The 24,250-nt window shown below is 33.2% G+C and overlaps 1 protein-coding gene across 1 annotated transcript in view; it reads right to left on the bottom strand.

The window, feature by feature from the left end:
• Positions 1-24,250, bottom strand: part of LOC129225121 (CCR4-NOT transcription complex subunit 1-like) — a gene marked incomplete in the record, with an annotated part of 91,796 nt that overhangs the window by 1,732 nt on the left and 65,814 nt on the right. Inside the window, 8 exon segments of the mRNA XM_054859682.1 lie at positions 4,265-4,399; positions 6,627-6,759; positions 6,843-7,023; positions 9,605-9,673; positions 11,073-11,330; positions 11,441-11,542; positions 16,835-16,952; positions 18,481-18,644. Coding sequence (XP_054715657.1) covers positions 4,265-4,399; positions 6,627-6,759; positions 6,843-7,023; positions 9,605-9,673; positions 11,073-11,330; positions 11,441-11,542; positions 16,835-16,952; positions 18,481-18,644 — 1,160 coding nt within the window.

Consider the following 24,250-nt stretch of genomic DNA (forward strand, 5'->3'; position numbering starts at 1 on the left):
TGTATTGTGTGTTTGATTGAACATTATTTAAGTAGCTGAGCCTTGCTTTAGAAATCCAAAACAGCTTTAAATACTTTTTTAGGTGCCTTCTAATTAAATCGAAAATGCAGAGTATCAAATGCAACAATCCAACCATACTTGTAATAAATTTTATCACAATAGCTTTTTGATAGGCTATACAAATTAAACATATAGATTTTTTTTTCACTCTGAAATAAGAAATGATGACCAAAGTAAAATGCAGTTGCTGCAGAGAACTAGTGCCAAATGTTTTAAGTGAAAACCGGTGAGGGAACCCTATTTTCTCAGTAATGCTAATGTCATAGAAGAAAACGAGAAGACAGCTCGGATCTTGCACTCGGCATTAACTCACCATTGCTGCTACAACCAAAAACTTTTTGAAAACTTCCGTCCAGCACAAAGCTCCAGCTTAGAACATCATTCGACGGATCCAGCTGTCCAGTTGAAGGAATTGGAAAAGCAATATTACTATTGAACTTTAGGCAATAAAGAGAAATTACTTTCAAATAATGTTCTTCTCCAAAACTGGGAAAAAACCTTTTAACAGATTCATTACTTCACTGGAATGGTTATTGATTATTATTATTTTTTTTTTTTTAATTTCAAACATTGACTCTAAAGCTGCAGGTACAATTATACTTTTAACGCACTTAAAAATGGGTTTTATCTTTTTTTGCTGAGATATCCTAACGGTAAATGCAGAAAACATAAATGCAAAAGAATTTCACAAAACAGCAAATAATGTTAAAGAACATGAATCTGAAGCATTAAGAATGCAAAAGAAATATCAGAAGATGTCATTAAAATGTAAATACTGTACATATACGCATATAAGTTGATCTCAAGTATAAGTCAACTGAAGGAGGAAAAATAGAAAACTTGGGTATAAGTCGAGCCCCTTACTTTCCACAAAAATCGTGAATGTTTTGCTGCAATTTTGAATATGTATGAATAAAAAGAAGAAAACTAAAATGTGTTAAACATTCTTACGTTAAAAAATGTCAGATTTTTATTTATTTGGACAAAAAAGGGTTAATTTCCAAGATCAGAATTTTTTATTGAGGATTTGATTTAGCTGTAACGATTTTTGTTGCCAGTAACTTTTATTTTGAATTACTATCAATAAAGTTTTGTGCTGTAGCAATATTGCACTTTCTTTAAAAAATGAACACCAGATCGCGACTGTTGGGAAAATTTGAGAATCGAGCAATTCCACACTTTTTGCATTGTCTGTCTTTTACTGTTAATTAATTAGTCTTTATTTTACAGTCAGACTATAGAATCTGTAAGCATTTCTTTATAATTTTTTTAAAAAGGATTGAACTAAAATTGTGAGTATAACATTATAAAGCCCACACGAGCCCGGTCTAAGTCGAATATAAGGCATAATAACTACAGCGATTATCATTTTAAGTGTTGTTAATGCTTTGAATAATGAAGCATTTAATGATTTTAATGCATGGCATAAAATATTCTGCAGTATTCATTATAATTTTATAGTAAATACTAGTAAAAATAATGCTGTAAATGATTTCAATATAATTATTTAAAAAAATACAAGAAATGTGCCCAACGAGATTACTTTACAATAAAAGCACAAACATGATTTATCACATAAAGTAAAAAGATTTGAAAGAATGTATTGCCATACCAGGTGTGATTTTGCAAATTTTTCAGTACCAGAATGCCAATAAGAAATAATTGAATCCGAAGTTGTGACAAGTTTAATGTGAAAAGGAAATATTTTTCTCCTGAAAAGCAGTACCTCATTGGCATTCCGGCACCAATTCACCCTTGCACTGTGCATCTCTTCGTGCATACACAATACCCATTCCCGAAAAACATACCTAGTTTCTATATTCATTTTCCCTGATCTGACACTTTAAAAAAGTACATAAAAGCAGGATAATATTGTCTAATTACAATTTTAGTTCATTATCTACCTTGGTCTCAGTGGCATAGCTTAGGGGGGGGGGGCAAAGGGGGCACTTGACCCGGGCCCCCTTTGCTAGGGGCGGCAAATTTTGTGACACTGCATTAAAATCCAAATTTTCCATCCACGGCGCGGCGCTTTATTAGGATGGCAAATTTTGTGTCACAAAATCAACAGTTCAAAAACTTTTTTTTTTACTCTTCAGTTCTAAATTGTCCCAAAAAATTTCTCATTGAGCAACGAGCACAAAATACTGGATTCGTGCACACTCTACACTGGCATGCAGATCATTTATCATTGGAGCTGACATAGTAAGACAAGAAAGAGAGCAGCGTTCAACCTCGTTGGAGAGGATTTTAAATCACAAAGATCGACAAGCAGTCAGAGGCGGACTGGGTCCACCAAGAGGGCGCCAACCTTGACTACCAAAGGGCACAAAAAAAACCCTTGTATATGCACAGGTGGTTGGAGGGCGTAAAAAAAGGGAAAAAAAAAACGAAGGCGCATGCGTTCCAGGACACAAATAAAATAAAATTTTTACGTCTTGAATTCAAATTATGTTTATCGCAATCAGGATTCACGAGTGTGTGTGCAGGGACGCGTGTGTGTAGGCATGTGTGTGTAAAGGTAGGCGTGTGTGTATGTGTATAAGCATGTGTGCGTGTGTAGGGGATACCACCACTGTTCTCGCTTGTGGAGGCCAGTGGAAGGTGGAGTTCGTGAAGTTAAGTTTTACGCTTAAGTTAAGAAGTTAAACCTTGAATGAACGTAAACGATTTCTAGCCATGGCTACGAAAATTTGTCATCTTAATTAGGCCCAAAATAAAAAAGGAGGCGCATAGGTTTGAGGGAGGAAAAAAAACCCGAGGGTGCACAAGTTTGAGGGCGCAGCATGAAACGAAGGTGCACTGGTTCGAGGGAGCAAAAAAATATATGACAAAAGGCGCATAGGTTCGAGGCACCAAAAAAACGAAAGAGGCGAGGTTCAAGATCGCAAAGGTTTTTAGTGTGAAAAAAAAAGAGCACAGGTTTGAGGGCGCAAACCCCCCTCCCCCAAAAAAAAGAAGGCCTACAGAGGATGTTCTAGTCCGCCCCTGCAACTTGTCATTGCCTTTACTAACTCCGTGAGTGCGCCTCCACATGTTTCCAAAAACCTTATGCGCCTGTGGTTTTTTCGCTCCCTTGATCCTGAGCCTCTTTTTTTTTCGTTTTTTGCGCTCTCAAAACTGACTGCCCCCGTTTCCCTCCCCTTTTTTTCTTTGCCTCTCAAACCTGTGCACCCGTTCCTTTTTGCACCCTCAAATCTGTGCACCTTTTTTTTGCACCCTTCAGGTTTGGGAGTCAAGGTTGGCTCCCCTCTCAGGGGACCCAGTCCGCCCCAGGTAGAAAGATCTGTTTTTGGGTCTGAAACGTCAATTTCGAATAAAAAAAAGAATTATTCATTGACTTTTTTTCGAAAAGGTCTATAAACCTTCCCAGCCCTAACCTAGGAAAACTTAAAATTTTAACGAAATCAGCCTGGTACTTTCTGAGTTTACCCCAGACATATAAATTGGAGTTTGTGTTTTATTTGTTTAAAGCAGATACTAATGCTAAATCATAGGTATGCTTAATTTCATTCGAAATCTGAATTATATGTGTGATCGTAACTTTAAATATAAATAATTCGGGAAGGTTTGCAACTAAAGGTGTGTTATGCGAAGTCACCAGTAACATAGGGTGCTTCATGATTAATTATATTTTTGTGGAAAAAAAGAAAAATGATTGCTTTGATGGTTTTTGAAATATTTCAGAAAGGAGTACCACCTTGAGACACTTTGTTCAAACTTTTCGTTTCTTTATGCCCTCTAAAACAGTCAAAAACAGAAATTGCAAAATAGCTCCGAATACTGGTATTCGATATACTGGTATTGCAATCACTAGTGGTAACTTTCACCCATGAGACAACTGGCAACTGCTTTCAGTGAACAATTAACCAGTAAGATTTTTAACACATAGTACACTTGCAAAGCTTTTATACATAGATTATATACTAATTCTCCTATCTCAGTGATTTCATTAGAATAAGCGGCTGATAATAAGTCATCCGCTTACTGTCCCTGTGCTAATAAGCACGAAACTGCAGTCCTTGGCTGGAATGACAGAGCTGGCGGTGTATTTCATGTACAATATCATAAACATAAAATTTTGTTGAAAAAAATTAAAAATATATAATATTGCAATTTAATGAATCATATGTAGCATCATGAAAACAAAGGGAGTTTTATAGCAAATAAAAAAAAAACTACAGAGCTAAGTAAAGGTACTTACTTTTCAATTTCAGGTGCACATCTAACAAATTCATGATTCCAAAATTTAAAAGTTTGATTTTTAATCAATTCAATAAAAGTTATTAACAAACCCCATGGATGAGGTCTATTTACAATCAGTCGTTCTAATAGAACCCTACAAATAGAGAGAAAATCTTTAATTATCCAACATTATTTTTAAGTTTTGAAATGAAAATAAAACTTTAGAATAGAGAAGCACCAACTATTCAGTTGGTATTCTGTAAACTAAATATTAGTCAGACAAACAGAATAGTAAACTAATGTTTGATAACAATACAAAATGTTCATAAACAAACATTTTTTTAATACACTGAATGAAAGTTACAATATAGTAGTACCACAATGCAAAATTAACTCTGTTACTTATTAATTTTATCACATTCAAAACAATTTCAATGAAGAGAAAATGCAGACATTAAATTCAAATTTTGTTGCTTTTCAATTTTACTTTTATGTTACGACACAATACATTGTTGTTGTCATGTCCAATGACATGCAGAGTGTGAAAGGTTTGGATGCCTCTAAAAGCCTTGATAACAAGATCTGCCAATTCTGGAGCCAGATGGCTGTACAGGGTTTCAATTGGTGGTGCTCCAAGTTGGAGGAAGGAGCAAATAATGGCCTGACAATTAAAAACATGATCAGGGGTGAGTTGTAAATAGGAACAGTGCTTGCAGATGGGATAGGATTTATTATTTGTTGCTAATATCTTCCTGTCCTTGAAATGTCCAGTGCGTAGCCTAGCTATTGTAGAAGAGAGGTTTCTTGGACAGTGAAGTTCAGGGATTGTTGCCTTGCTGAAAAGCTGATCGTAGATCCTTCGCTTGGTAACAGCATACACGTCTGTGAAGGTGGCTGTTAGAGGTTGATCTTGGTCATGTGCTTCCTTTGCAAGGGCATCTGCATACTCATTTCACTCGATTCCGACATGAGCGTGGATCCACTGGAGAACACAAATTATCTTGAGTGAGTAAAAAAAAAATTAATTTCTTACATCAGTCTTGTCATGGTTACGTATAGCCTCAAGTGCTGATTTTGAGTCGGAAAAAAATCACAATTTCTTCCATTTAGTCTTTAGTAGTAGGGCAAGTAAGACAATAAGAAAGAGCCACTTTAATAGCAATGAGTTTGCTAGTGAAGTTTGAGGCGATTTGGATAGTGGGTATTTTAAGTTTGACATTTCCTGAGGGATAAATGATGGATATGCCTGCGCCACCTCTATTAGTTCATGTCAGAGGAACCATTTGTGTAGATTAATACACTGTTTTCTTTAGCAAGTGAATAAACAGTGTCTTGCCTTTCTGTAATAAGATTTCAGTTGGTTCTTTCTTAGAGCATGGTTCAAGCAGAGTATGATTTTAGTACTCTTAGGGGGTCTTAAAGGAAAGAGTGGTTCTTGAGTTATGTCCAGGTAAGAATGGGCAAAATGAATGGCCCCTCTGATATCCCTATCTAACTGCAGCGTTTATGATCTCTGAAGCCTTGATGAGCCTGTCCAAGCGTCGAAAGCTCTGTAAGCAATGTGATCTTTATTGTGGCTTCTGATTTTATTTGTGAACTTACAGACAGTAGCAAGTTTCTGTCTGTTCTCGAGGGAAACAAGACAACTTTCGAGTTCAACCTTGGTGTTATTAGCAGATGACACTGCACCAATGATGATTTTGGATGCTCTATATTGGACTAAGTCTAAAGTGTCTTTGGCAGATTCGGACACATTTGCCCAAAAGGGGGAGTAATACTCAAGTACCGGCCTGATGACAGTGCAGTAGGTACTTTTTAATGATGATCTTGATCCCCAGTTTGTGCCACAGAGTTTGCGGAGGATGTTTAATTTCTTTAGACCTTTATTTGCTGTGATTTTCATATGTTTTGTAAATCTCAATTCTGGATCTAGAATCACTCACAGGAATTTGGGATTTTCAACGCGCTCAATAAATGAGTCCTCAATTCTTAAGACTGGTTGGAAGGTTCCACGATTTTTCCGATCAGTTTAAAAAACACAGTAGTCAGACTTATTGGGGTTAATAGCAAAGTTTGAGATCTGCAGCCCATGTTGCACTGCCTTTGAGACTAAGATTCCGACATTTCTGGGAGGCATTGAGATCTTGATTTCTACACCAAATGGCAATATCTTCTGCATAGCAGGCGATTTAGGTATTCTTATGGATATAGGAATCGATTGTGTTCATGTAGAGGGAGAAAGAGCAGAAGGCTCAAGATTAAAATGGTATTTGGTGTCTCTCCACTTCAGAATGTAGGAATTTTATTCATTTTTAATTACCAGTTAATAATTACAGATCCTATCATATTATAAGTTCATAACAAAAACAAAAATATCTCACCTTGTGATTTGCTCTTGAATGGCTTCTGTATTAGCTTCAGCAAACAAATATAGTAGCGTACAGCTGAAATAATGAGTATGGCTATTTGGATACCTCAGTTGGTTTGCAATTGCATTTAAAAATAAATACCTCCCTGAAAAGTAATTACAAAACATAAATACTTCAATACCAAAAAATAAAATTAGTATTTTAAATTAAATTAGTAAATAATATCACCTTCAGTATCAGAATCAACAGCTAAATTTTGAAAAATGTCCATGTGTGATGAATGGGTAATGGTACTCATATTAGGCGTTGAACCTTTACTTTGGATATAACTTATTGCCTGCGTCCCAACGTAAAGAACAAGAGCATTTATCAGTGGGATGTTGTATCGCACTCCAGGCTCATTTGAAACCTAAAAAGAGAAAAAAGAAAACAGATCTTTCAATTTTCACCAAGCCATAGCAACCAACTAAGAAGTTGAACATTAGTGCAATTTCCTTTGAACAGTCATACACTTTATTAAAAATTAGTATAACGTTCTATAGAGAAATTTTGTTCAGTTATTGAATACATCAGAACCAAAAAAAGTTTTCCTTCTCTTATTCCCAACAACTGAAAATTTGGAACATTTTTAGTAAACACTAGTAAATAATTTTTGTACTGAGCATTTAAAGTTGTTTGAAGCATTAGATTATCCCTCCATGAGCTAATATCAATTTTATAAACTGAGCAAAGGGTAAAGTTTTGTACTTTACTTGCTTGGTGGGGGGGGGGGGGGATGCCACAAAATTTTTATCTCAAACAACTGAAGTATAGAGCTTTAGCCAAGAAGGTTCCCAAAATTTTCCCTTTTCTTTCCTGTTGAAAGAGGTAATCTAAAATTGTGTTTTAGAGCTCAATTTCGTAATAATTTTAGAGGAATGTTTCAAAGATCCTCCCCTAATATCATCGCAGGTTTTTTAAAAATATGCTTTTTGAAACTTTTTTTTTGAAAAAGTACCAGAGGATAGTCACTGAACCCATTCTTTCCCTCAACACTACCCAAGCTGTCTTAAACCAAACCCAGTGGCACCACAGCCCATGGGGGCCAAGGCCAACTGTGCCCAGCTCAATCTCCCTGACCCAGGGGTCTGGGGTGCTTGGCAGATATTCCAGTTAGGTGGCCAGTCAAAAGCAGAACCCCAGGGTTAAGTTCCTAAGAACGCTTGGTACTCATTTTATCCACCCATTGAAGGGGTGAATGGATGAGTCGACCATGCTTGACCCGGGGATAGAACCTGGACCTGTGACATGGAAGTGCCACTGACCACTGAGCTTCACCCGAAAAGTCTATTCTGCAAAATGTTGGGGGGAAGGCAGTCTAAACTTCTCCTAACATTGCTAAAGATAGTATGAAATTGCCTTTTTGAAACTTCAACCCGAAAAGTTTCCGGGAGGGAAATTCGAACCCAATTCCTTTACTTAACATCATCAAAAAAGGCCTAATACACTTGCATTTTAGACATTTAATTCGGAAATATTGCCTGTGCGGGATCCCTCAAAGGAGGAGCGATCACCCCTCCCTAGTATGCGTCCTTGTCCTGGACTTAATTTCAAATGACAAATCTTGCAAATAGAATTTTAATAAGGTTTGTTTTTACTTCAAAAATGTTCAAGTGAAAATATTACTGAATGTGAATCAATCAAAATTCATACATTGTAAAAAAGAATTCCACAAGTTGCTAATTCTGAAAAAGGGATGCTAATGCATTAAAAAAAATTAAATCTTATGTTGTTATTGCAGAAATATAAAAATAAAACTTCTAGACTAGATCTGATCAACTCAAAACTTCACACTGAGCAATTTAACCAGCATTTTTTGAATAAGAAATGCTGGTTAAGTTGCCTCTCCTTTTTAATTCCTCTCTCCTTTATGCTTAAATATAATTTTCAAGTTACTAAAAAATACAATTGTGATACAACAACTGATGTAATTATTTAATCAATATCAAATGAATTAATTATGCTGCAGATACAAACATGCTTTTAAAGAGATCATAACTGTTGAATTGCATATTATTTAAAGTAATAAATCTCGCAAATTGTTACAATGTACATTTAAAGGCTTTTACAAGCACCTCTGGGGGGGGGGGAGATATTCAGTTTTACTCTGACAAGAACTTTTTCCTGACCACAACATCATACACATTTAACAATACAAGATGCAATAGCTCATTTCTTCTTTTTTTTTTTTTGTAAAATTTAAGAAAACTTAATAGCGTTTTCACTCTTAAGCTTTTGCAATTTTAAATTTTCCTTAAATTATTGTGCTTCATTCTTTAATTTACAGTATAACTCCGATTTAATGATTTCCTCAATTTAAAGATACAGTTTAATGGTTTGGCTTAGACTGTGTTAAGTGTCTATGCTCCTCGATTTAACGATACCTTTTTCCAGTCCTTCGACAATTGTTAAATCGAGGCTATACTGCACTTCTATAAAAATTATTATTCAATCCAGTTTGATTCTGTTGTGCGTTTTAAATAATTTTTAAATAAGAAAACACATTTGAATGTTCAACCCTCTTTTTGAGTTTTTGGCATAAAAATTGAATTAGTACTCTGTAGGGTCAAAATATGTACCAAATTTTCTTTGATTCCCCACGTTACTCACTGAGACATAACAGGCATGCATAACAGAGAAAACGCTTCATTGCTTCACCCTCCTAGGAGGAATTGGCACAAATTCACACAAGGTACATATGTGTACAAAATTTGGTTAAATTTCATTCCATAGTTTTTGTTTTAGAGCTGCCCCCAAAATCTGGTCACACACATAGACAGGCAGGCAGACATTTTCCAAAAATTATCAAAATGGACTCTGCAAACCGCAAAATGAGCAAATGTGCCAAAATTAGAAAATGTTAAAGAATCCATTACTTTCTTCTATACATTAGATATAGAAGAAAGTAAAAATTCGCAAATTCAAGACATCTTTAGGTCACAACAACTTACTTGAAGGCTTGTTCTTAATTCTGAGAGGAAAGTAACAGGAGCTCTTGTTTTTATGTAAGAATCCAAATCCTGAAACAAGAAACAATATTTACCTATTTAATGTTCAAATAAGTGGTGGGAAGAATATTGGAGAGCTCAACTACTGGGAGAAAATGCAACACTGTGATTTGATTATTTCTAATCATTTTTGGTATTCTTGCATTCTATAAAGTATCCAACCATGTCTAGTTTCATTAAAACATTGACTTATTATTAGTACACTAAATACAACTCCAAAATCTTGAACAAAACAAAATTTTCAGTACAGTGACATGAAATTTGAATTCTATTTTTTACTATGTTCTGAGTTATTTGTTTCTATGCACGGAATTAAATACTTTTCGGCATTTTTCAAATAAATATTTAACACTTTGAAAGAGAAAATTTCAATTTTTGCTAAGGATATAAAAAAAGATTATGAATTGGACATTTATGATAAAATGCACAAATTAAAAAAAGACAAAAGGAAAATTCTGCTTCAGTAACTTTTTCAAACTTTAAAAATTTTGCATAATAGAATCAATCCTCAGAAACTATATGTGCACTTTGCACACTAAGAAGTATAATGTTTTTCTGAATGACATCTAATTTTTTTGCATGGATCCGACAGAACATTTCTGTGTTTTTAATATGCTCATAAAAAAGTATGTTTTAAGAAGTTTTTATTGAAAACTAAATGAAATAACTAAAGAAATTCACAACTATCGACACATATTGAAGTTAATAATCGTGCAAATGAGATGAATATTCCATTTCTTATACAGGATTATCCAAGCTCTTATTTTTATGTCCGCATTTTAAAAAGAAGATTTTTTCTGAAAAAAATCCTGTCATCTTATCAGAGCATGTGTTACTGTGAATGATTCAGAAGCTGTTTTTTTTTATTATTATTATTACTGATGTCTTGATTTCAGACAAATTGATAGAGCTTTAAAGAGATGAAAAAAATGTTCTTACAAATGAAATTTTGTAAAAAAACTTTATTCTTTTTTAAAACAAGTATGATTTAAAACTCTTTACTGATTATCAATTTTTTCTCAACAAATCTAAACATTTCATTTGCAACTCTGAAATTTTTTTTTTTTTTTTTTTTTTGTTTATTTTCCCTAATGGCCCAGCACTTGCACTATGGATTCAGTTTTTTGTCCATGGAGATTTGGCTATTATTATCTGTGATTTTAATTTCTGGTAAACAGCAATTGGTATGTTCTTCATTTTTGTTTCTTTTTCCCCTCAAAACTTTTATCGAATATTTTGCTTCACTCATTTTTGATATTGTAATTACATTTTTTTTCTGTTAGTGTTCTATTATGCCACAAAAAAGGATACACATTCCCAAGTAGTTATTATTCAGAAGCAAATAGAGGAATATTGAAGGCACAAAAAATAAATACAAAACTCACATGATTATGATACATCTATTACATACCTTTTTAAAAGTTGCTGGTGTGATCAGATTGTTAAAATTGGCAAGAATTCTTGGGGCTTGTGTGATTTCTGGTAATAAATCAACTTTGAGATTAGGAGTAAAAGGATCAGGCAACCTCATATTTCTCGGAAAAGCACTTAAAATAAGATTTCGCATTTGAATGCAATTGGGAGCAATAACATCACAAAATCCATAATGATAATCACAGAGAAATTCAGGAAAGTCATGAAGTAGCACCAATAGCACTCTAAGAGTTCCCTGAAATCCAAATATCAAAGTTAACAAACACTCTTACCTAATCATATTGAATTAAATTATTTATAACTATTTCAGACAATTCAATTATTTATAACTATTTCAGACAGTACCTTGTACAGTAACTGAATTGGAGCAGCAAGCTCAACATTTCGAAGAAAAGGAGCCAAAAACTTGAACAGACTAATCAGAAGTTGAGCATACATTGTCCAACCCTATATAAAAGATAAACAGAAAAGATAATTTTTAAATTTGATGCACCATATTTCATATAGGTACAGATGAGGCTATATAACCACAGATTTTGCAATTTTGAATTTTGTTAAGTTACCCTTTCAAAACAACTTAAGTATACTGTATTGACAAATATCTTACATTGCACTAGTTGAGAGTAGCTATAATCTCACTATATAGTGCAGTGATGTGCCAGATCTTTAATAATTTAGATATGCGGAAACATATTTGTTCTTTGTGTGTAGATCCGCATATAGGGATCACAACTTTTTTTATCCTATTCAATTCCATTCCAAATGTGAAACTTGTGACTAAGGGTATTATCCCCATATGGGTTAAGGCACAACTTTTTCAAAAACTCCTTTTACAGCGAAAAAAATCACCAAGAATATGATTTATTTGTAAAAGAACTTCTGAGAAGAATAGGGGAGAGTCCGTGGGATTGGGAAGGCAGGATGAATGGTTCAGTGCTGCATTTATGGTGAAATAAAATGAGAAAAATTCTTTCTAGCTTGTTCAGTAGGTGTAGCAGCAAGAGTCTAAAACATATCCATCTACTGGACAAGCTAGAAATATTTTTTCATTTTTTTCACCATAAATGCAGCACTGATCCCTTCCTCCCAACTAGCATTTACCGGGAACATCTTTGCAAACAGTAAACAGAGAATTAGTCTCATTTTTTTTGGAAGCAAACCGAGAAAAGTTAAATTGAAGAATAATCCCATTTTTAAATTAATAAAAATTGACTATTTGACTGCTGAAATGATATCTTTGCATCACACCAGAAAATGTAACTTTTGAACGCAAATATTTTTCAATTTTGAAACTTTTTTTTTTTTTCATTCTTATATGAAAGTGTTACCTGCTAGAAGTAACCTAAACAATGGCCCAGATAAGTTCCAATTATTTTACTCATAAATAAAAAAAATAACACCTTGTTCACGGAAATAAAAAAAAAGAAAAAACTTTTAATGTTTAAAAATCAAAGCCAATTTAATATCAAAGTAGTAATTTTGTTGATTGGTGCAAACAATGAGCTATTTTAATGATTAGTGGGAACCTAAAATTAAACTCTCTAATCAAAGTGTGGCTTAATTAGTAGTTATCCTTTTAGTTCAAATACGTGTTAAAAAATAGTATTTAATAAATTTGAGAATATACTGGCCATTTATAATTTTGGTAGAATGTCTACAATTTATATATTTCCCCTCCATAAGTTATTTTCACCTCAGAAATAATGACATTGATAAGGTCTGAAATGGAGGTGAGGAATTTTACATTAATATAGACTTTATGGATACATTTTTCAGTGAAATATTTATTTCTTTGTTGCTACAATCTGTACATTAGGGTGGTCCAAAATTTCGAAGGTGAAAATTTTTTGAGTCCTACCCTCCGATTTTGTTCCAATGTATTAAAAAATAAAGCAGACAAAATTTGAAAACATTTCGATAATATTTAGAGGTAGCTCAACGCAGATAAAGTTTCCATCATTGCTGAATAGAACGCGAACGACACACGACCATTGACCTCACTAAGGTAAAATACAATTGCTACTTTTATTAACAAGAAACCAATTACTTTATAAAATTGCTATTTTATATGAAGACTTAACAATAGCCATTATGAAAATACTTTTGTAAATACAAGTAAATACATAAAATCTATTCCTTTAACAGCCGTAATCGAATAAATTTTCAACTTGTTGTTGCTTATGTATGTATTCTTAATTGTTTTGGTTTTGATTTCACCACTGTTGGAATGGCAGTTTGTACTTATTTTTGAAATGAATATGTTTCTTTACTTTAAAATAACTGAGCATGGAAAATACATCAATTAGATCAAAATCAGAGGTTTATCTTCTTAGTTCAACCATAAGTAAGCTGACAGGTGGTAAACTACTTTCAATTCGTATGGCATTGGGTATGTTTCTTCATAGCCATATTGAATTAAAGAAAACCGTAATAGAATCTTCAAGAAATACAATAGAAGAAATAACAAAATTTTGGCAGAAAACCAGAATACCAATTGAGAGACCTCAAAACTGTCAGCCCAAGTTAGGAAAACTTTATTAACAATGGAAGTTTTTGGAAAAAAAAACAGAAGTACAATGACACAAAAAAAAATAAAGGTGAGCTTTTCAGGACTGGGGCCTAACTGACGAAGTTTCTGCAATGTGCTTTGACACAACGAGTGTCAATACTGGGGAAAGCAAGGGTACCTGTGTTTTGCTAGAGCAAAAACTAAAGAAAAGGTTGCTATATTTTTCAATGTCGACAACACATTATGGAATTGATTATTGGTGCGGTGTTTAATAAATGTTTCGGTTTTTCTTCCGCACCAGACGTACTTCTTTTTAAACGATTCCAGGCCTACTGGGAATTCATAGACAAAGACAAATACATCATAGGCATCAACAATAAGGACATTTTAGCACAAGTGACAGATGTAAAGGATGATACAATAGTATTTGCTGAAAGATTACTACATGGCATGCAAGCAAGAGATGATTATCGAGAATGTCTTAAACTATAATAATATTTCTTGGTAAAGCTCCTCCACATGGTATCAAATTAGTAGCACCTGGGGCTATGCATCATGCTAGATGGGATGTTCAAAATTTTATATTGTTTCAAAATATGGATGTTTAGCTGTCAATTTATCATCACGTCAATAGAAGAAAAGGGATTGCAAAAAATATGCATATTTGTTGTACGTGTGTATTTAAAGGCTTGGATGACTTCTTCTATGCCTCAAAATGCACCGTATAACGATTTTAATGAACTCTTTATTGAAGTATAAAAAGATTGATGAAGACATAAGCAAAACTGCAATACAGAAATTTACCAATCAATTGTGGTATTTGTCAGAAGAGCTCATGGCATTAACCCTTTTTGCCAATTAAGTGCCACACTGCATTAAAAGTCAGATGGTGAAGGCGATGAATGAAGTAAACGGGAAAAATAATGTGGTGAAGCGCTCTAAGATTTTGCTAAAACATTTTATGGATGTGAAATTTGAAGAACTTGTGACAAAGGGGTCAATTTCATTTTTTCAAAGCATGGGTTTACATGATACCTTCATTCACGTAGATCCAGAAATCTGGGAGCTTCAGGAGGATTTTAAGAGAAGCAAAAAGGATTATTCAAGGAATTTCAGTGGTTAATGATAATGCTGAAACGGGTATAGCCCTTATAAAAGAGTTAAATGGAAAAATGACACGCAATGAAGAACAATTCCAATTCTTGTTGCAAGTTGTCGCAGAACATTGACGAGCTTATCCCGGATGTAAAAAGCAGAGTTTGTAATGCGTACTAAGGAAAGTCATCATACATAATTGTTGAAAATTATTATTATGTAACTATTTTTAACTTACAAAATGCTGGCAATTTTAATTAAATAAATTATATACTTTTCCTAGCATCAATTTTATTTCTATCTGCATTTATGGCATAAAATGGTAAAACGCGGAACTTTGAGGCTGTTGAGCTACCTCTAAATGTTAAAATTATGAACTCAAACTTCACAATAATTATTTTTTACTCAGATGGAACCAAATGAGGGGGTAGGACCAATAAAAATCAGGAATTTTTTAAAAAGGGCCTTTTTTGGACCACCCTACTGTACATGTTAAGCATATGAAAACCTGTTTACTTCTTTTTTACATTAATTTACATCCCAGAAATTAACGTTCACGGAGGTGAGAAGTCACAATAACCACACTTAGTTTTTAAAGCAAAATCCATCTTCTTGTTTTTCAATAACAATTTTACAACTTCTTTATAGCTGAAAATAAACAAGGAAGCTATCTTGTAACATGGGGAAAATAGAATTTGATGTCATTACTGCCACGTGTTAATGAGGAATGGTATTTTGTGTTTAGGTAACGGAGATGCAAATTTATTGCGTGACATGACTTTATTAAAAATTAAATATACTTAAACAATTAGTATTTGAGACACTTCTGAAAGGAATAATAAATAAGTATATACTCTTAACTAAACACAATTATTGTGTTATTAAAACGCAGTCACACAAAGTGTGTGACATGCCACGGAGGTGAGAATTCACGTATTGTGAACCAAAAATAATAAAATAATTATTATTCAAAAATTGATGGCAGGTTTAAATATATATTTTTGATAAAATTAAAAAGCATTGTTAAATGAATTGTTTCTTAACATTTTTTCTGCAAAAGGCGTGACAGAAAAGTTACACTTTTTGAAGAATGACCCTAATATAGAGAGTTGTAAAATGAATATAGATTGAAAAAATGTGTTAACTCAAAATCAATAAGATCAATTGGAAAGCAGATACATATATTATTAAACAGTTTTTAGTATAACTTTATGATATAATACAAATAAGAAATTAAACATCTTCCACCACCTAATATTGGTTCATTCAGTATTTGGGTGATTTTACTTTCAATCTCATCTCAGCAATCATTTTCTGAAAATGAAAATGCTCATAAAACCCTTCATGACGAAAGTACAGAGTGCTTTTCAAACAGATTGCAATGAACAAAGATATCCAAACAGATGCTAAACATTTCAAGACTGTCATATTGAAAGGTTATCATACTCTTGATTTATATTAAATAACTTATACAGTTCCACTCAAATTAAATAATGAAATTCCTCAGTTTTTCCAGCTTTTCTACAAAAAATTACGGGAAATTTCAGATTTCTTTTTTGCATTTGTGGCTTTCTATATGAATCTAAAAATTATAATTTTCTATGAACCATACACAAAAAGAAACAATTAAACATTTTAAAATCAGAATTTTACCATTAGAAATTAATCCTTTTTTTTCTGATAACACAGTCTTTGGCAAGTGCTTGCTTCAAATTCAATTCGCAACTTTTCAGGTTTGACAAAATTTATAATTTCTCCCAACTTTTTTGATTAAATTAAAACTCATTGGAAAGTTCAGATTTTCCTTGACACATGTGAGAACACATGGACAAGTGAACGGACTTGTCTGCAGTCTGACTTAGTGATCCATTTTTCTTTCTGCATGACGGGGTTTGCTGTTATAACCTCGAAACAGCTGTTTGCAGAGTTGTTTTAACTCTTTTTAATTGTTTTTATTTAAACAAGTATACACAATGTCAAAATTTTAAGCATATCAAACATTAACATCAAATTTAAATAGGCATCTTTTTTAATGCTATATGCCCTATAAATCAGAATAGAATATTTTCAAATACAAATAATAATAATTAAAAAAATTCCCACTGAATTTGAAATCACAAAAAAATGGAACTTACTTTTTGGGCAGCAGATAGAGCTAACACTCTCCCAAGAAATACCCTATGTGAGACAAGCTCTAACCAAGCATAAGCAAAGCCAGGAGCTTTTTGAGGTCGCAAGTAATACAGTGTATTGCTATAAAATAAAAGTAATATTAAACCAAAATAAAAGTAGACAACTATTATCAGATAGTTGAATAAATTCTCGCAGTTTTCCAACAGGTGATGTTACAGGACCTGATTGCATTAGTTCATGATAGTGACGCATCTATCAAAAACTGAAATTCAGTGGATGTTATTTCGCGGAAGTACAAACAACTTTATTTTTCATAACTTAAATATGTAAAATTTTGTGCCTCAAAAAAAAAGAGTATTTGCGTGAACTGCAGTATTTCATTCAAGAAAAAATCTACAGCTGGAGTTCAGAGAATCTTGTTGAGACTTACAGCGATCATGCTCGCTCTGAAACAACAATTTGCAGAGATTGGTTTAGGTGCTTTAAAAATAATGATTTTGATTTTTAAGAAAAAAAATGCCCTAGTGCACCGAAAACGCAAAAGAAGCCATCAGGAGAGATTGCTACAAATTACAACTGGCACGATTAAGCTGAGCATTGAAAGAAAAACGGAGGCTATACGAGCAGAGACAACACAAGGTACTTCTGCAGCATCAAAACGCTCAACCACACTTAGGTGGAAAGGCCTATCACACCCACCATATTCACTGGACATTGCACCTTCCGACTACCACTCATTCCGAGCACATGGCCTGGCAGAGCGGCACTTCCATTCTTATGAAGATGCGAAAAACTGGGTCAACTCTTGCACATCCTCAAAATGAGTGTCGTTTTTTGTACAGGGACTCAAATGCTGCCAGGAAGAAGGGTAAAAGTAGTGACTACAATGAACACAACCTTCAGTAATGTTTTTTACTGGTTTTTTTAAAATAAAGCATTAATTTGCATTAAAAAAAAAGCGAGAACTTATTCAACATCCCTATGCATGAAAAAGCAATGATTTGAATTAATTAAAATTTGGAATCAAGCAAATCAACTGTCTCTATTTTTCCAAAGTAGGAAAAACAAGAGAGAGAAAGAGAAATGGACCTAATAACCAAAATTAAAATTCATGTTTCCTAAATATTTAGTATCTATCTGAGAAAAGAAGTTCTTTTTTCACCTAAATATTTGTTGAAAAATTTATAGCAAATTAAACTAGTAAAATCCCGTTACAATGAATAAAAATACGGCGAAATTCCTGTCACAACGAACAACCTTTGTGGTCCCTTAAATTTCGTTGTAATGAGATTTCACTGCATATTCTAAGTAATTTTAAATGAAAATAACAGTTACTCTATTTCATACAATACAGAACTAGCATTTTCCTCTTTTTCATTTAATAATAAAAACATGTGCATCAGTATGAAACTACAAGCAAAGCCAATAACCTCATCAACCTTTGGTTCAAATAATGTTTTTAAAAAATTCATTTTAGAAATTAAAAAATTAAAGTCCGAAACCAGCCCCCTCCTTCCTTTAGAGCAATATTTTTACAGGAGATCTATTTCTTTTTTTTTATTTCTTAAGTTTTTACAAAATATTGTATGCTAAAGATAATTTGCAGTATGAAGTATTTAAAATAAATCAATAAGAAAAGCATCCTTACCAAAATGCCGTCATTATCTGAGTGCTTATAGCTTCCAAAACAGACTCCGGAGCACTGAGTTCCAAAAATAACATAATGAAAATCCTATGATAAGGCAGCTGCTGAAAATCAACTCCTCGTAATTCTTGATCTTGCAAAAGAACACCAGTAACAATGCCTAGCACCTTCAATTAAAATGAAAAAGAACTATTAAACACTTATTTGAAGTACAAATGTGCACATTTAAGTATACACTATGGTACGCATTTTAAAATAAATCAAAATAGAATGTTTTCAAATACTTAGATTTCAAATCCCAGTGGAACAAAGTTTTGTAGATGTCTGCGACAAGCTTTGAGAACTACATAATCTGTATGCAAAATTCGGACGTAATTTCATTAATTCTTTCAGCCAATACCTTTCAAAAAAACTAACTCCCATAATTGTATCACAAAAATCCCCCCACGTCTCCTGCACAATTTTTGAGAGCGACAACATCCTAATTCTTTCTCTTTAGGCCAATACCTTTCAGAAAAACTCCCTTTATTTTATCACAAAAAGCACCTTCACGCCCCTCTCCCATAATTACATCACAAAATCTCCCCCTTCCCCCCCCAACTCCCTTGCACTATTTTTGAGACTGGCAACATCTAAATTCTTTCTTTTTGGGCCAATGTCTTTCAAAAAAAAAAAAGCAAAACCTAACTCCCATAATTGTATCACAAAAATTGCCTTCACTCCCTCCTGCTGAATTGTGTCGCAAAAATCTACCCCCACACCCCTCTGCACCATTTTCGATACTGGCAACACCCAAATTCTTTCTTTTTAAGCCAATACCTTTCAGAAGAACTAACTCCCATAATTGTATCACAAAAATCGCACAGAAGCTGAAATACGACCATTTGCTCCTCTATTAGTTCCTACTGTTCTAAACCTCCTTGCAAATGTGTGCGTTATGACATAACATGAGTCTTTCCCTCCCGCATCTGCAGTTCATGCAAATATGCTGAAATTTGCATACTGCCGAGTTAAAAAATGTTCGACAGTTGCAAACAGGTTTTTTTTTTGGGGGGGGGGGGCAAAGGGGGACATAATTTTTTTGGGGGGGGGCAAAGGGGGGACACAACTTTATTTGTTTCAGTGAGGACAGTTCTGTCCACGAAAGAGTTTCGTTGTCCACGACAATGTAGCGTTTCTCGCAACTGGGTTTTCAGAAATAGGTGCACGATAAAAAAAATGGCAATTAATTTAAGTAATGCCATTATATTAAAAGTTATTATGCACTTTTGGGGTTTGAATGACTTATGTCTCTAACCATTTGTTTATATTTTTCTACGTTTTACTAGATAGGAATATTGAGAATGTTCTTTAGCATCCCTAACTTGTGAAACCTAATTCATCAGAGCAGTTAGTTTACGAGGATTTTGACAGCTAGAAATGGAGAGCCTGATGAGAAGTTATCTTGATGATCACCAAAAGCACCACACAAAATATATGTTAGAAACTACTGACATCAAAAAATGTTGCACCAAAATTTTACCCAACTACTCAATTGCCTAAACGTTCTGTATAATATAACTTTTTGTTTAGATTAGTAGATTGTTTTTTAGAAGAGAAGAACAATCTTGATTTTGTGTGCCACATATATTCAATATACTTACACAATGATTGCAACTGGAAAACTATTGAGAACTTAATGTAATTATAATGCTGCAGGATGTAATTAAACAAAAATTTATGAACAAACCATTATCAGGCTAATGCTTGGACTAAATTTCTAATAACAGTATCTTGGCTAAACATTTGATAGTGTTTTAAAATATCAGTTGATAAAATTCTAATAAGCAATTGAAACAATTAAATTTCATTTAAAATATTGTCTTTGTCAAACATCAATGTGTAGTCTGAATTTCAAAATAACTGAAATCAGAGTATATATATATATATATATATATATATATATATATATATATATATATATATATATATATATATATATATATATATTCATATTTTGTGCTATTTGCATCAAAGCAGTTGATCTAGGTTTCTAGTTATAGACAGAAACTTTGATACTTGCACAACACTGCTCTGATTTGTGGCTGTTTCTCTCAAAAGTATTATTGAATTGTTTAAGTTTGAACTTCCTCAAATATTTTTTAAAAATGCATTCCAGATTATGTTATACTTCAGCAAAACTCCAATATCACACATAATCAATCTACATGATAATCTGAGTAACCTTCAGAATACTGTTGCACAATACTATTAAATGAATTGCATGGAATTGGAGTTCAATCTTTCAATAGATAGGAAAAATGGAAAAGAGACAGAGTTACATTTAGAATTAAGCTACGAAAATGTGTCAAGTTTGCCACAATTGTGGAGATATATAAATGGTCTTACAATTCTAAATAAATACAGTGAAGCACTGTTTCATCAACCATACGTTTTTTTAAATTGGTCCCTGCAGTCTAATACATATTAACTTATCAAACCCACCAGTATAGAGAATTTTGTAAGCTACAAATGGAAATTTGCTGAAAATTAAGCATGCCACGCATAAATGAGATAAATATATTTTGTTAGTAGAAATAAATATTCAGTCAAACTGATTTGCAGTTGTTTCTACTTATCTAAAATCAATGCACTGTTAAATAAAGCTCTATGCATATTAGAAAATTTTATAAACGGCTGTTTTTAATATTAAATTTCAATTTGGTAAAATTCTTTATTGCACACAAATTTAAGTATGTTAAGACCTCATTAAGAATATGCTGTTCTGTTTTAGTTACATTCTCCAAAGAAAGACAATTTATTGGAAAGGGTTTAAAGGAGAGGTATTTGGTTAACAGATTTAAATTGTGATTCCTGACTTAAGCTTAATATGTAGCTTAGAGAAGGAATTAGTAAATGGAGGGAGCAAGTTCAATCAATGGCTTAGGAAATGCTGAGGCAAAGATCCCAAGTCACATGGTTCAACTACGACGAACGAGAGACGCCTTTTAAGTGAAATGGGTAAATGAAACCAGATTTCTTCCAATACTGTATTTTAACCCTCTGACAGTCCTGGGTCATGAGTTAGATGCATGAAATTCTTCCCATGAAAAACTTTCTTGGAGTAACTTGCCATGTAAGTCAAGTGCCCTACCTTCTATCAATGCCTAGCTATCGGCCTGCACCTTGGACCATTTGACAATTGAGCATTTAGCATCAGAAAAATAAGTGTTAAATGCTTTTGAAACATGCTTGGCGTGATAAGACGTTCAAAACCATCAGATAGTTAAAATATGACATGTGACTTGAGATTTTTGCTTCAAAATTTAAAAGCCTCACTTTCTCCACCTTTTAACCCTTCTCAATGGTATGTTGTCTCATGCAAAAAGGAGTGAGGTGCCAGCTCTTTAAACTTGATGAAATAGAGGATATTAATGGGCTAAATTTCTTCTATGTGTGGAAAGAAGTCTTTTTTTTTCAGTCCATGCCAAGCGAATCTAGAAATTAGGAAAAATTACTACAATATAACTTTGATTTAACGATTTCCTCAATTTAATGATTCGTTTCACTGGTCCAGATTTGACTGCATTGAATGCCTATGCTCCTCGATCTAATGATAACGTTTTTTTCAGTCCCTTGCCAAGCGTTGAATCTGGTTTATACTGCATTTTAATAGAGTTGTAGCAATTGACACAGTTCACTGTAAGCAGCTGCTGCTTGCATGTGGATAACAGTTTGAATTTGGTTTTGGCAAAAGGATAAATTGACTACGGCCAGCATAACTTGTCCAGAGTCTGCTTCTGGCCATCAGTATATCCTTTTTGCATTTGTCATCACTTCCACGTAACATAGTGGGCTTAGTCTGCACATATACAACTCAAAGACCTGCTCTTTCCGTCTCATACAACTTTAGTTAGGTTTTGTTACAGACATATATTATAAATATATACACAGGGTTCATACACTTGTGGTTAAAAAAAATTCCCTGACTTTTCCAGGTTGTTTTTTTAGAAAATTCCAGGTTACTCGCTTCATTCAAAATTATGTTTAAAAAGCAATATTTTAAAAACAATTAAAATTGCTTAAAATAGCAATGTGGAAAAACTGAAACTCCCCCCCCCCCCCCCCCGAGATTTAAAAAAAAAAATCTTAGATTTGAAAATATTGGAAAAAAAATTATATTTTTTTTTCTTTCTTTTTAACCTCAAAATTTTTAGTTTTTTTCAAACACTTTGTTTAAAGTTGTTTTAATTGGTTTACTACTTGTTGAAAACAAAGTACTTTCAACTTATTTTAGCAGTTCTTTGATCTCACCTGTCATGCGTAATATTAGCATTTTGCTATAGTCGCGCAGCAATCTTTTAGCATCCGCGTTTGGTTTACAATCGATTTTTTCTACTTTCTTATAAGTATATAATGTAAAAAATATTGAGCAAAAAACAAAGCAATTTTTCAGTATAAATGATTAACTTGTTGCATTGATAGGCATACCATATAATGCAAAATAACAAAAATCAACATCCACCAATCATAGGCCAATGCCAATAATCATTTTTTTCCCCTTTCTTTTGCATATTGAAGGATACTTACATTAAAATTAAAATGCTTCCTCCCTGGAAAATTAATTTTTAAAAATTCATAATTTGTTGCATATTTTTTGTTACTTTCAATAGTTTACATTGAGATAAACATCCAATTCTGTTTTTGGAAGTTTACCTCTACTTCCATAGTGCAAACGACCAAATATGGCGATTAAGTGAAAATTTTAAGATAAGTAGATTTTTGAATTTGTAGCACAAAAGTAGTTATAAAAAATTAATGGTCCTTAAAAACTACAATTAAGACAAAATAGTCAGTTTTTAATACATAAGGCAAATTTTGTGTTCTTTTCAATAGTTTGCATTGCAATAAACATCCAATGCCGTTTTTAGGAACCTAGGCACTTAAAAAGTCTTGTGTATTTCTATCTTGGGAATGACCAAATACGGCGGCTAGACCAAAAAAAAAATTAATTTGAGTTCTGAAATTTTGAATTCAAATTATGTTTTTCGCAATCACAAAATGCAACAAGACCCTACCCATTGGTTACTACCCTACTCACGGCTCCTGTCCCTCCAAGTATACCTCTCCTCTTGAACGGAGACGTGTGTATTAGTTGTGTATGTGTAGGTTTTTTGTGTGTGCGTAGACCTATGTTTATGCACGTTGGCGTGTGTGTATGTGTGTAAAGGCACTGTGCGTATGTGTGTGAGTGCATAGCGTATGAGCGTGCATGTGTGTAGGACGCCACCGACTAGGAGCGGCTACCGGGGGACGGAGTCGCACCTGCAGGTGACGGTGGGAGCTGAAAAAGGCACGGACATCAAAGACTGTCAAATGAGAACAATAAGCAATCGTGATTGCTTAATAAGAAATACTTTTTTGAATTTGTAGCATGAAAGTAACTTTAAAAACATAAATCTTCATGAAACTACAATTAAGTTGAAAAGTTTTTAGCACATTTGCGTCCAAGGCAATAAGGGTCAGATTAAGTTTTAAGAACAAAATTTTTCATTTCTCAAGAACATTATTTGAATAAATAATAAAATTTTAAATCAAAACAATTTGCAGCAAATTTCGCATTATTTTAAATAGTTTGCTATTTAAAAAAACATCCAATTCTGCTTTGATTTTGGAAACTTAGGCATTTAAGGATCGCATCTACTTCCATGTTGTGAATGACCAAAAATGGCAACTACGTTTCACACGTAGCTGAAAAGACTTTCCGATAAAAAAAAAAAACGATTTTCCCAGG

Source organism: Uloborus diversus, chromosome 6, assembly GCF_026930045.1.
Source record: "Uloborus diversus isolate 005 chromosome 6, Udiv.v.3.1, whole genome shotgun sequence".
In the NCBI taxonomy this organism is placed as follows: Eukaryota; Metazoa; Arthropoda; class Arachnida; order Araneae; family Uloboridae; genus Uloborus; species Uloborus diversus.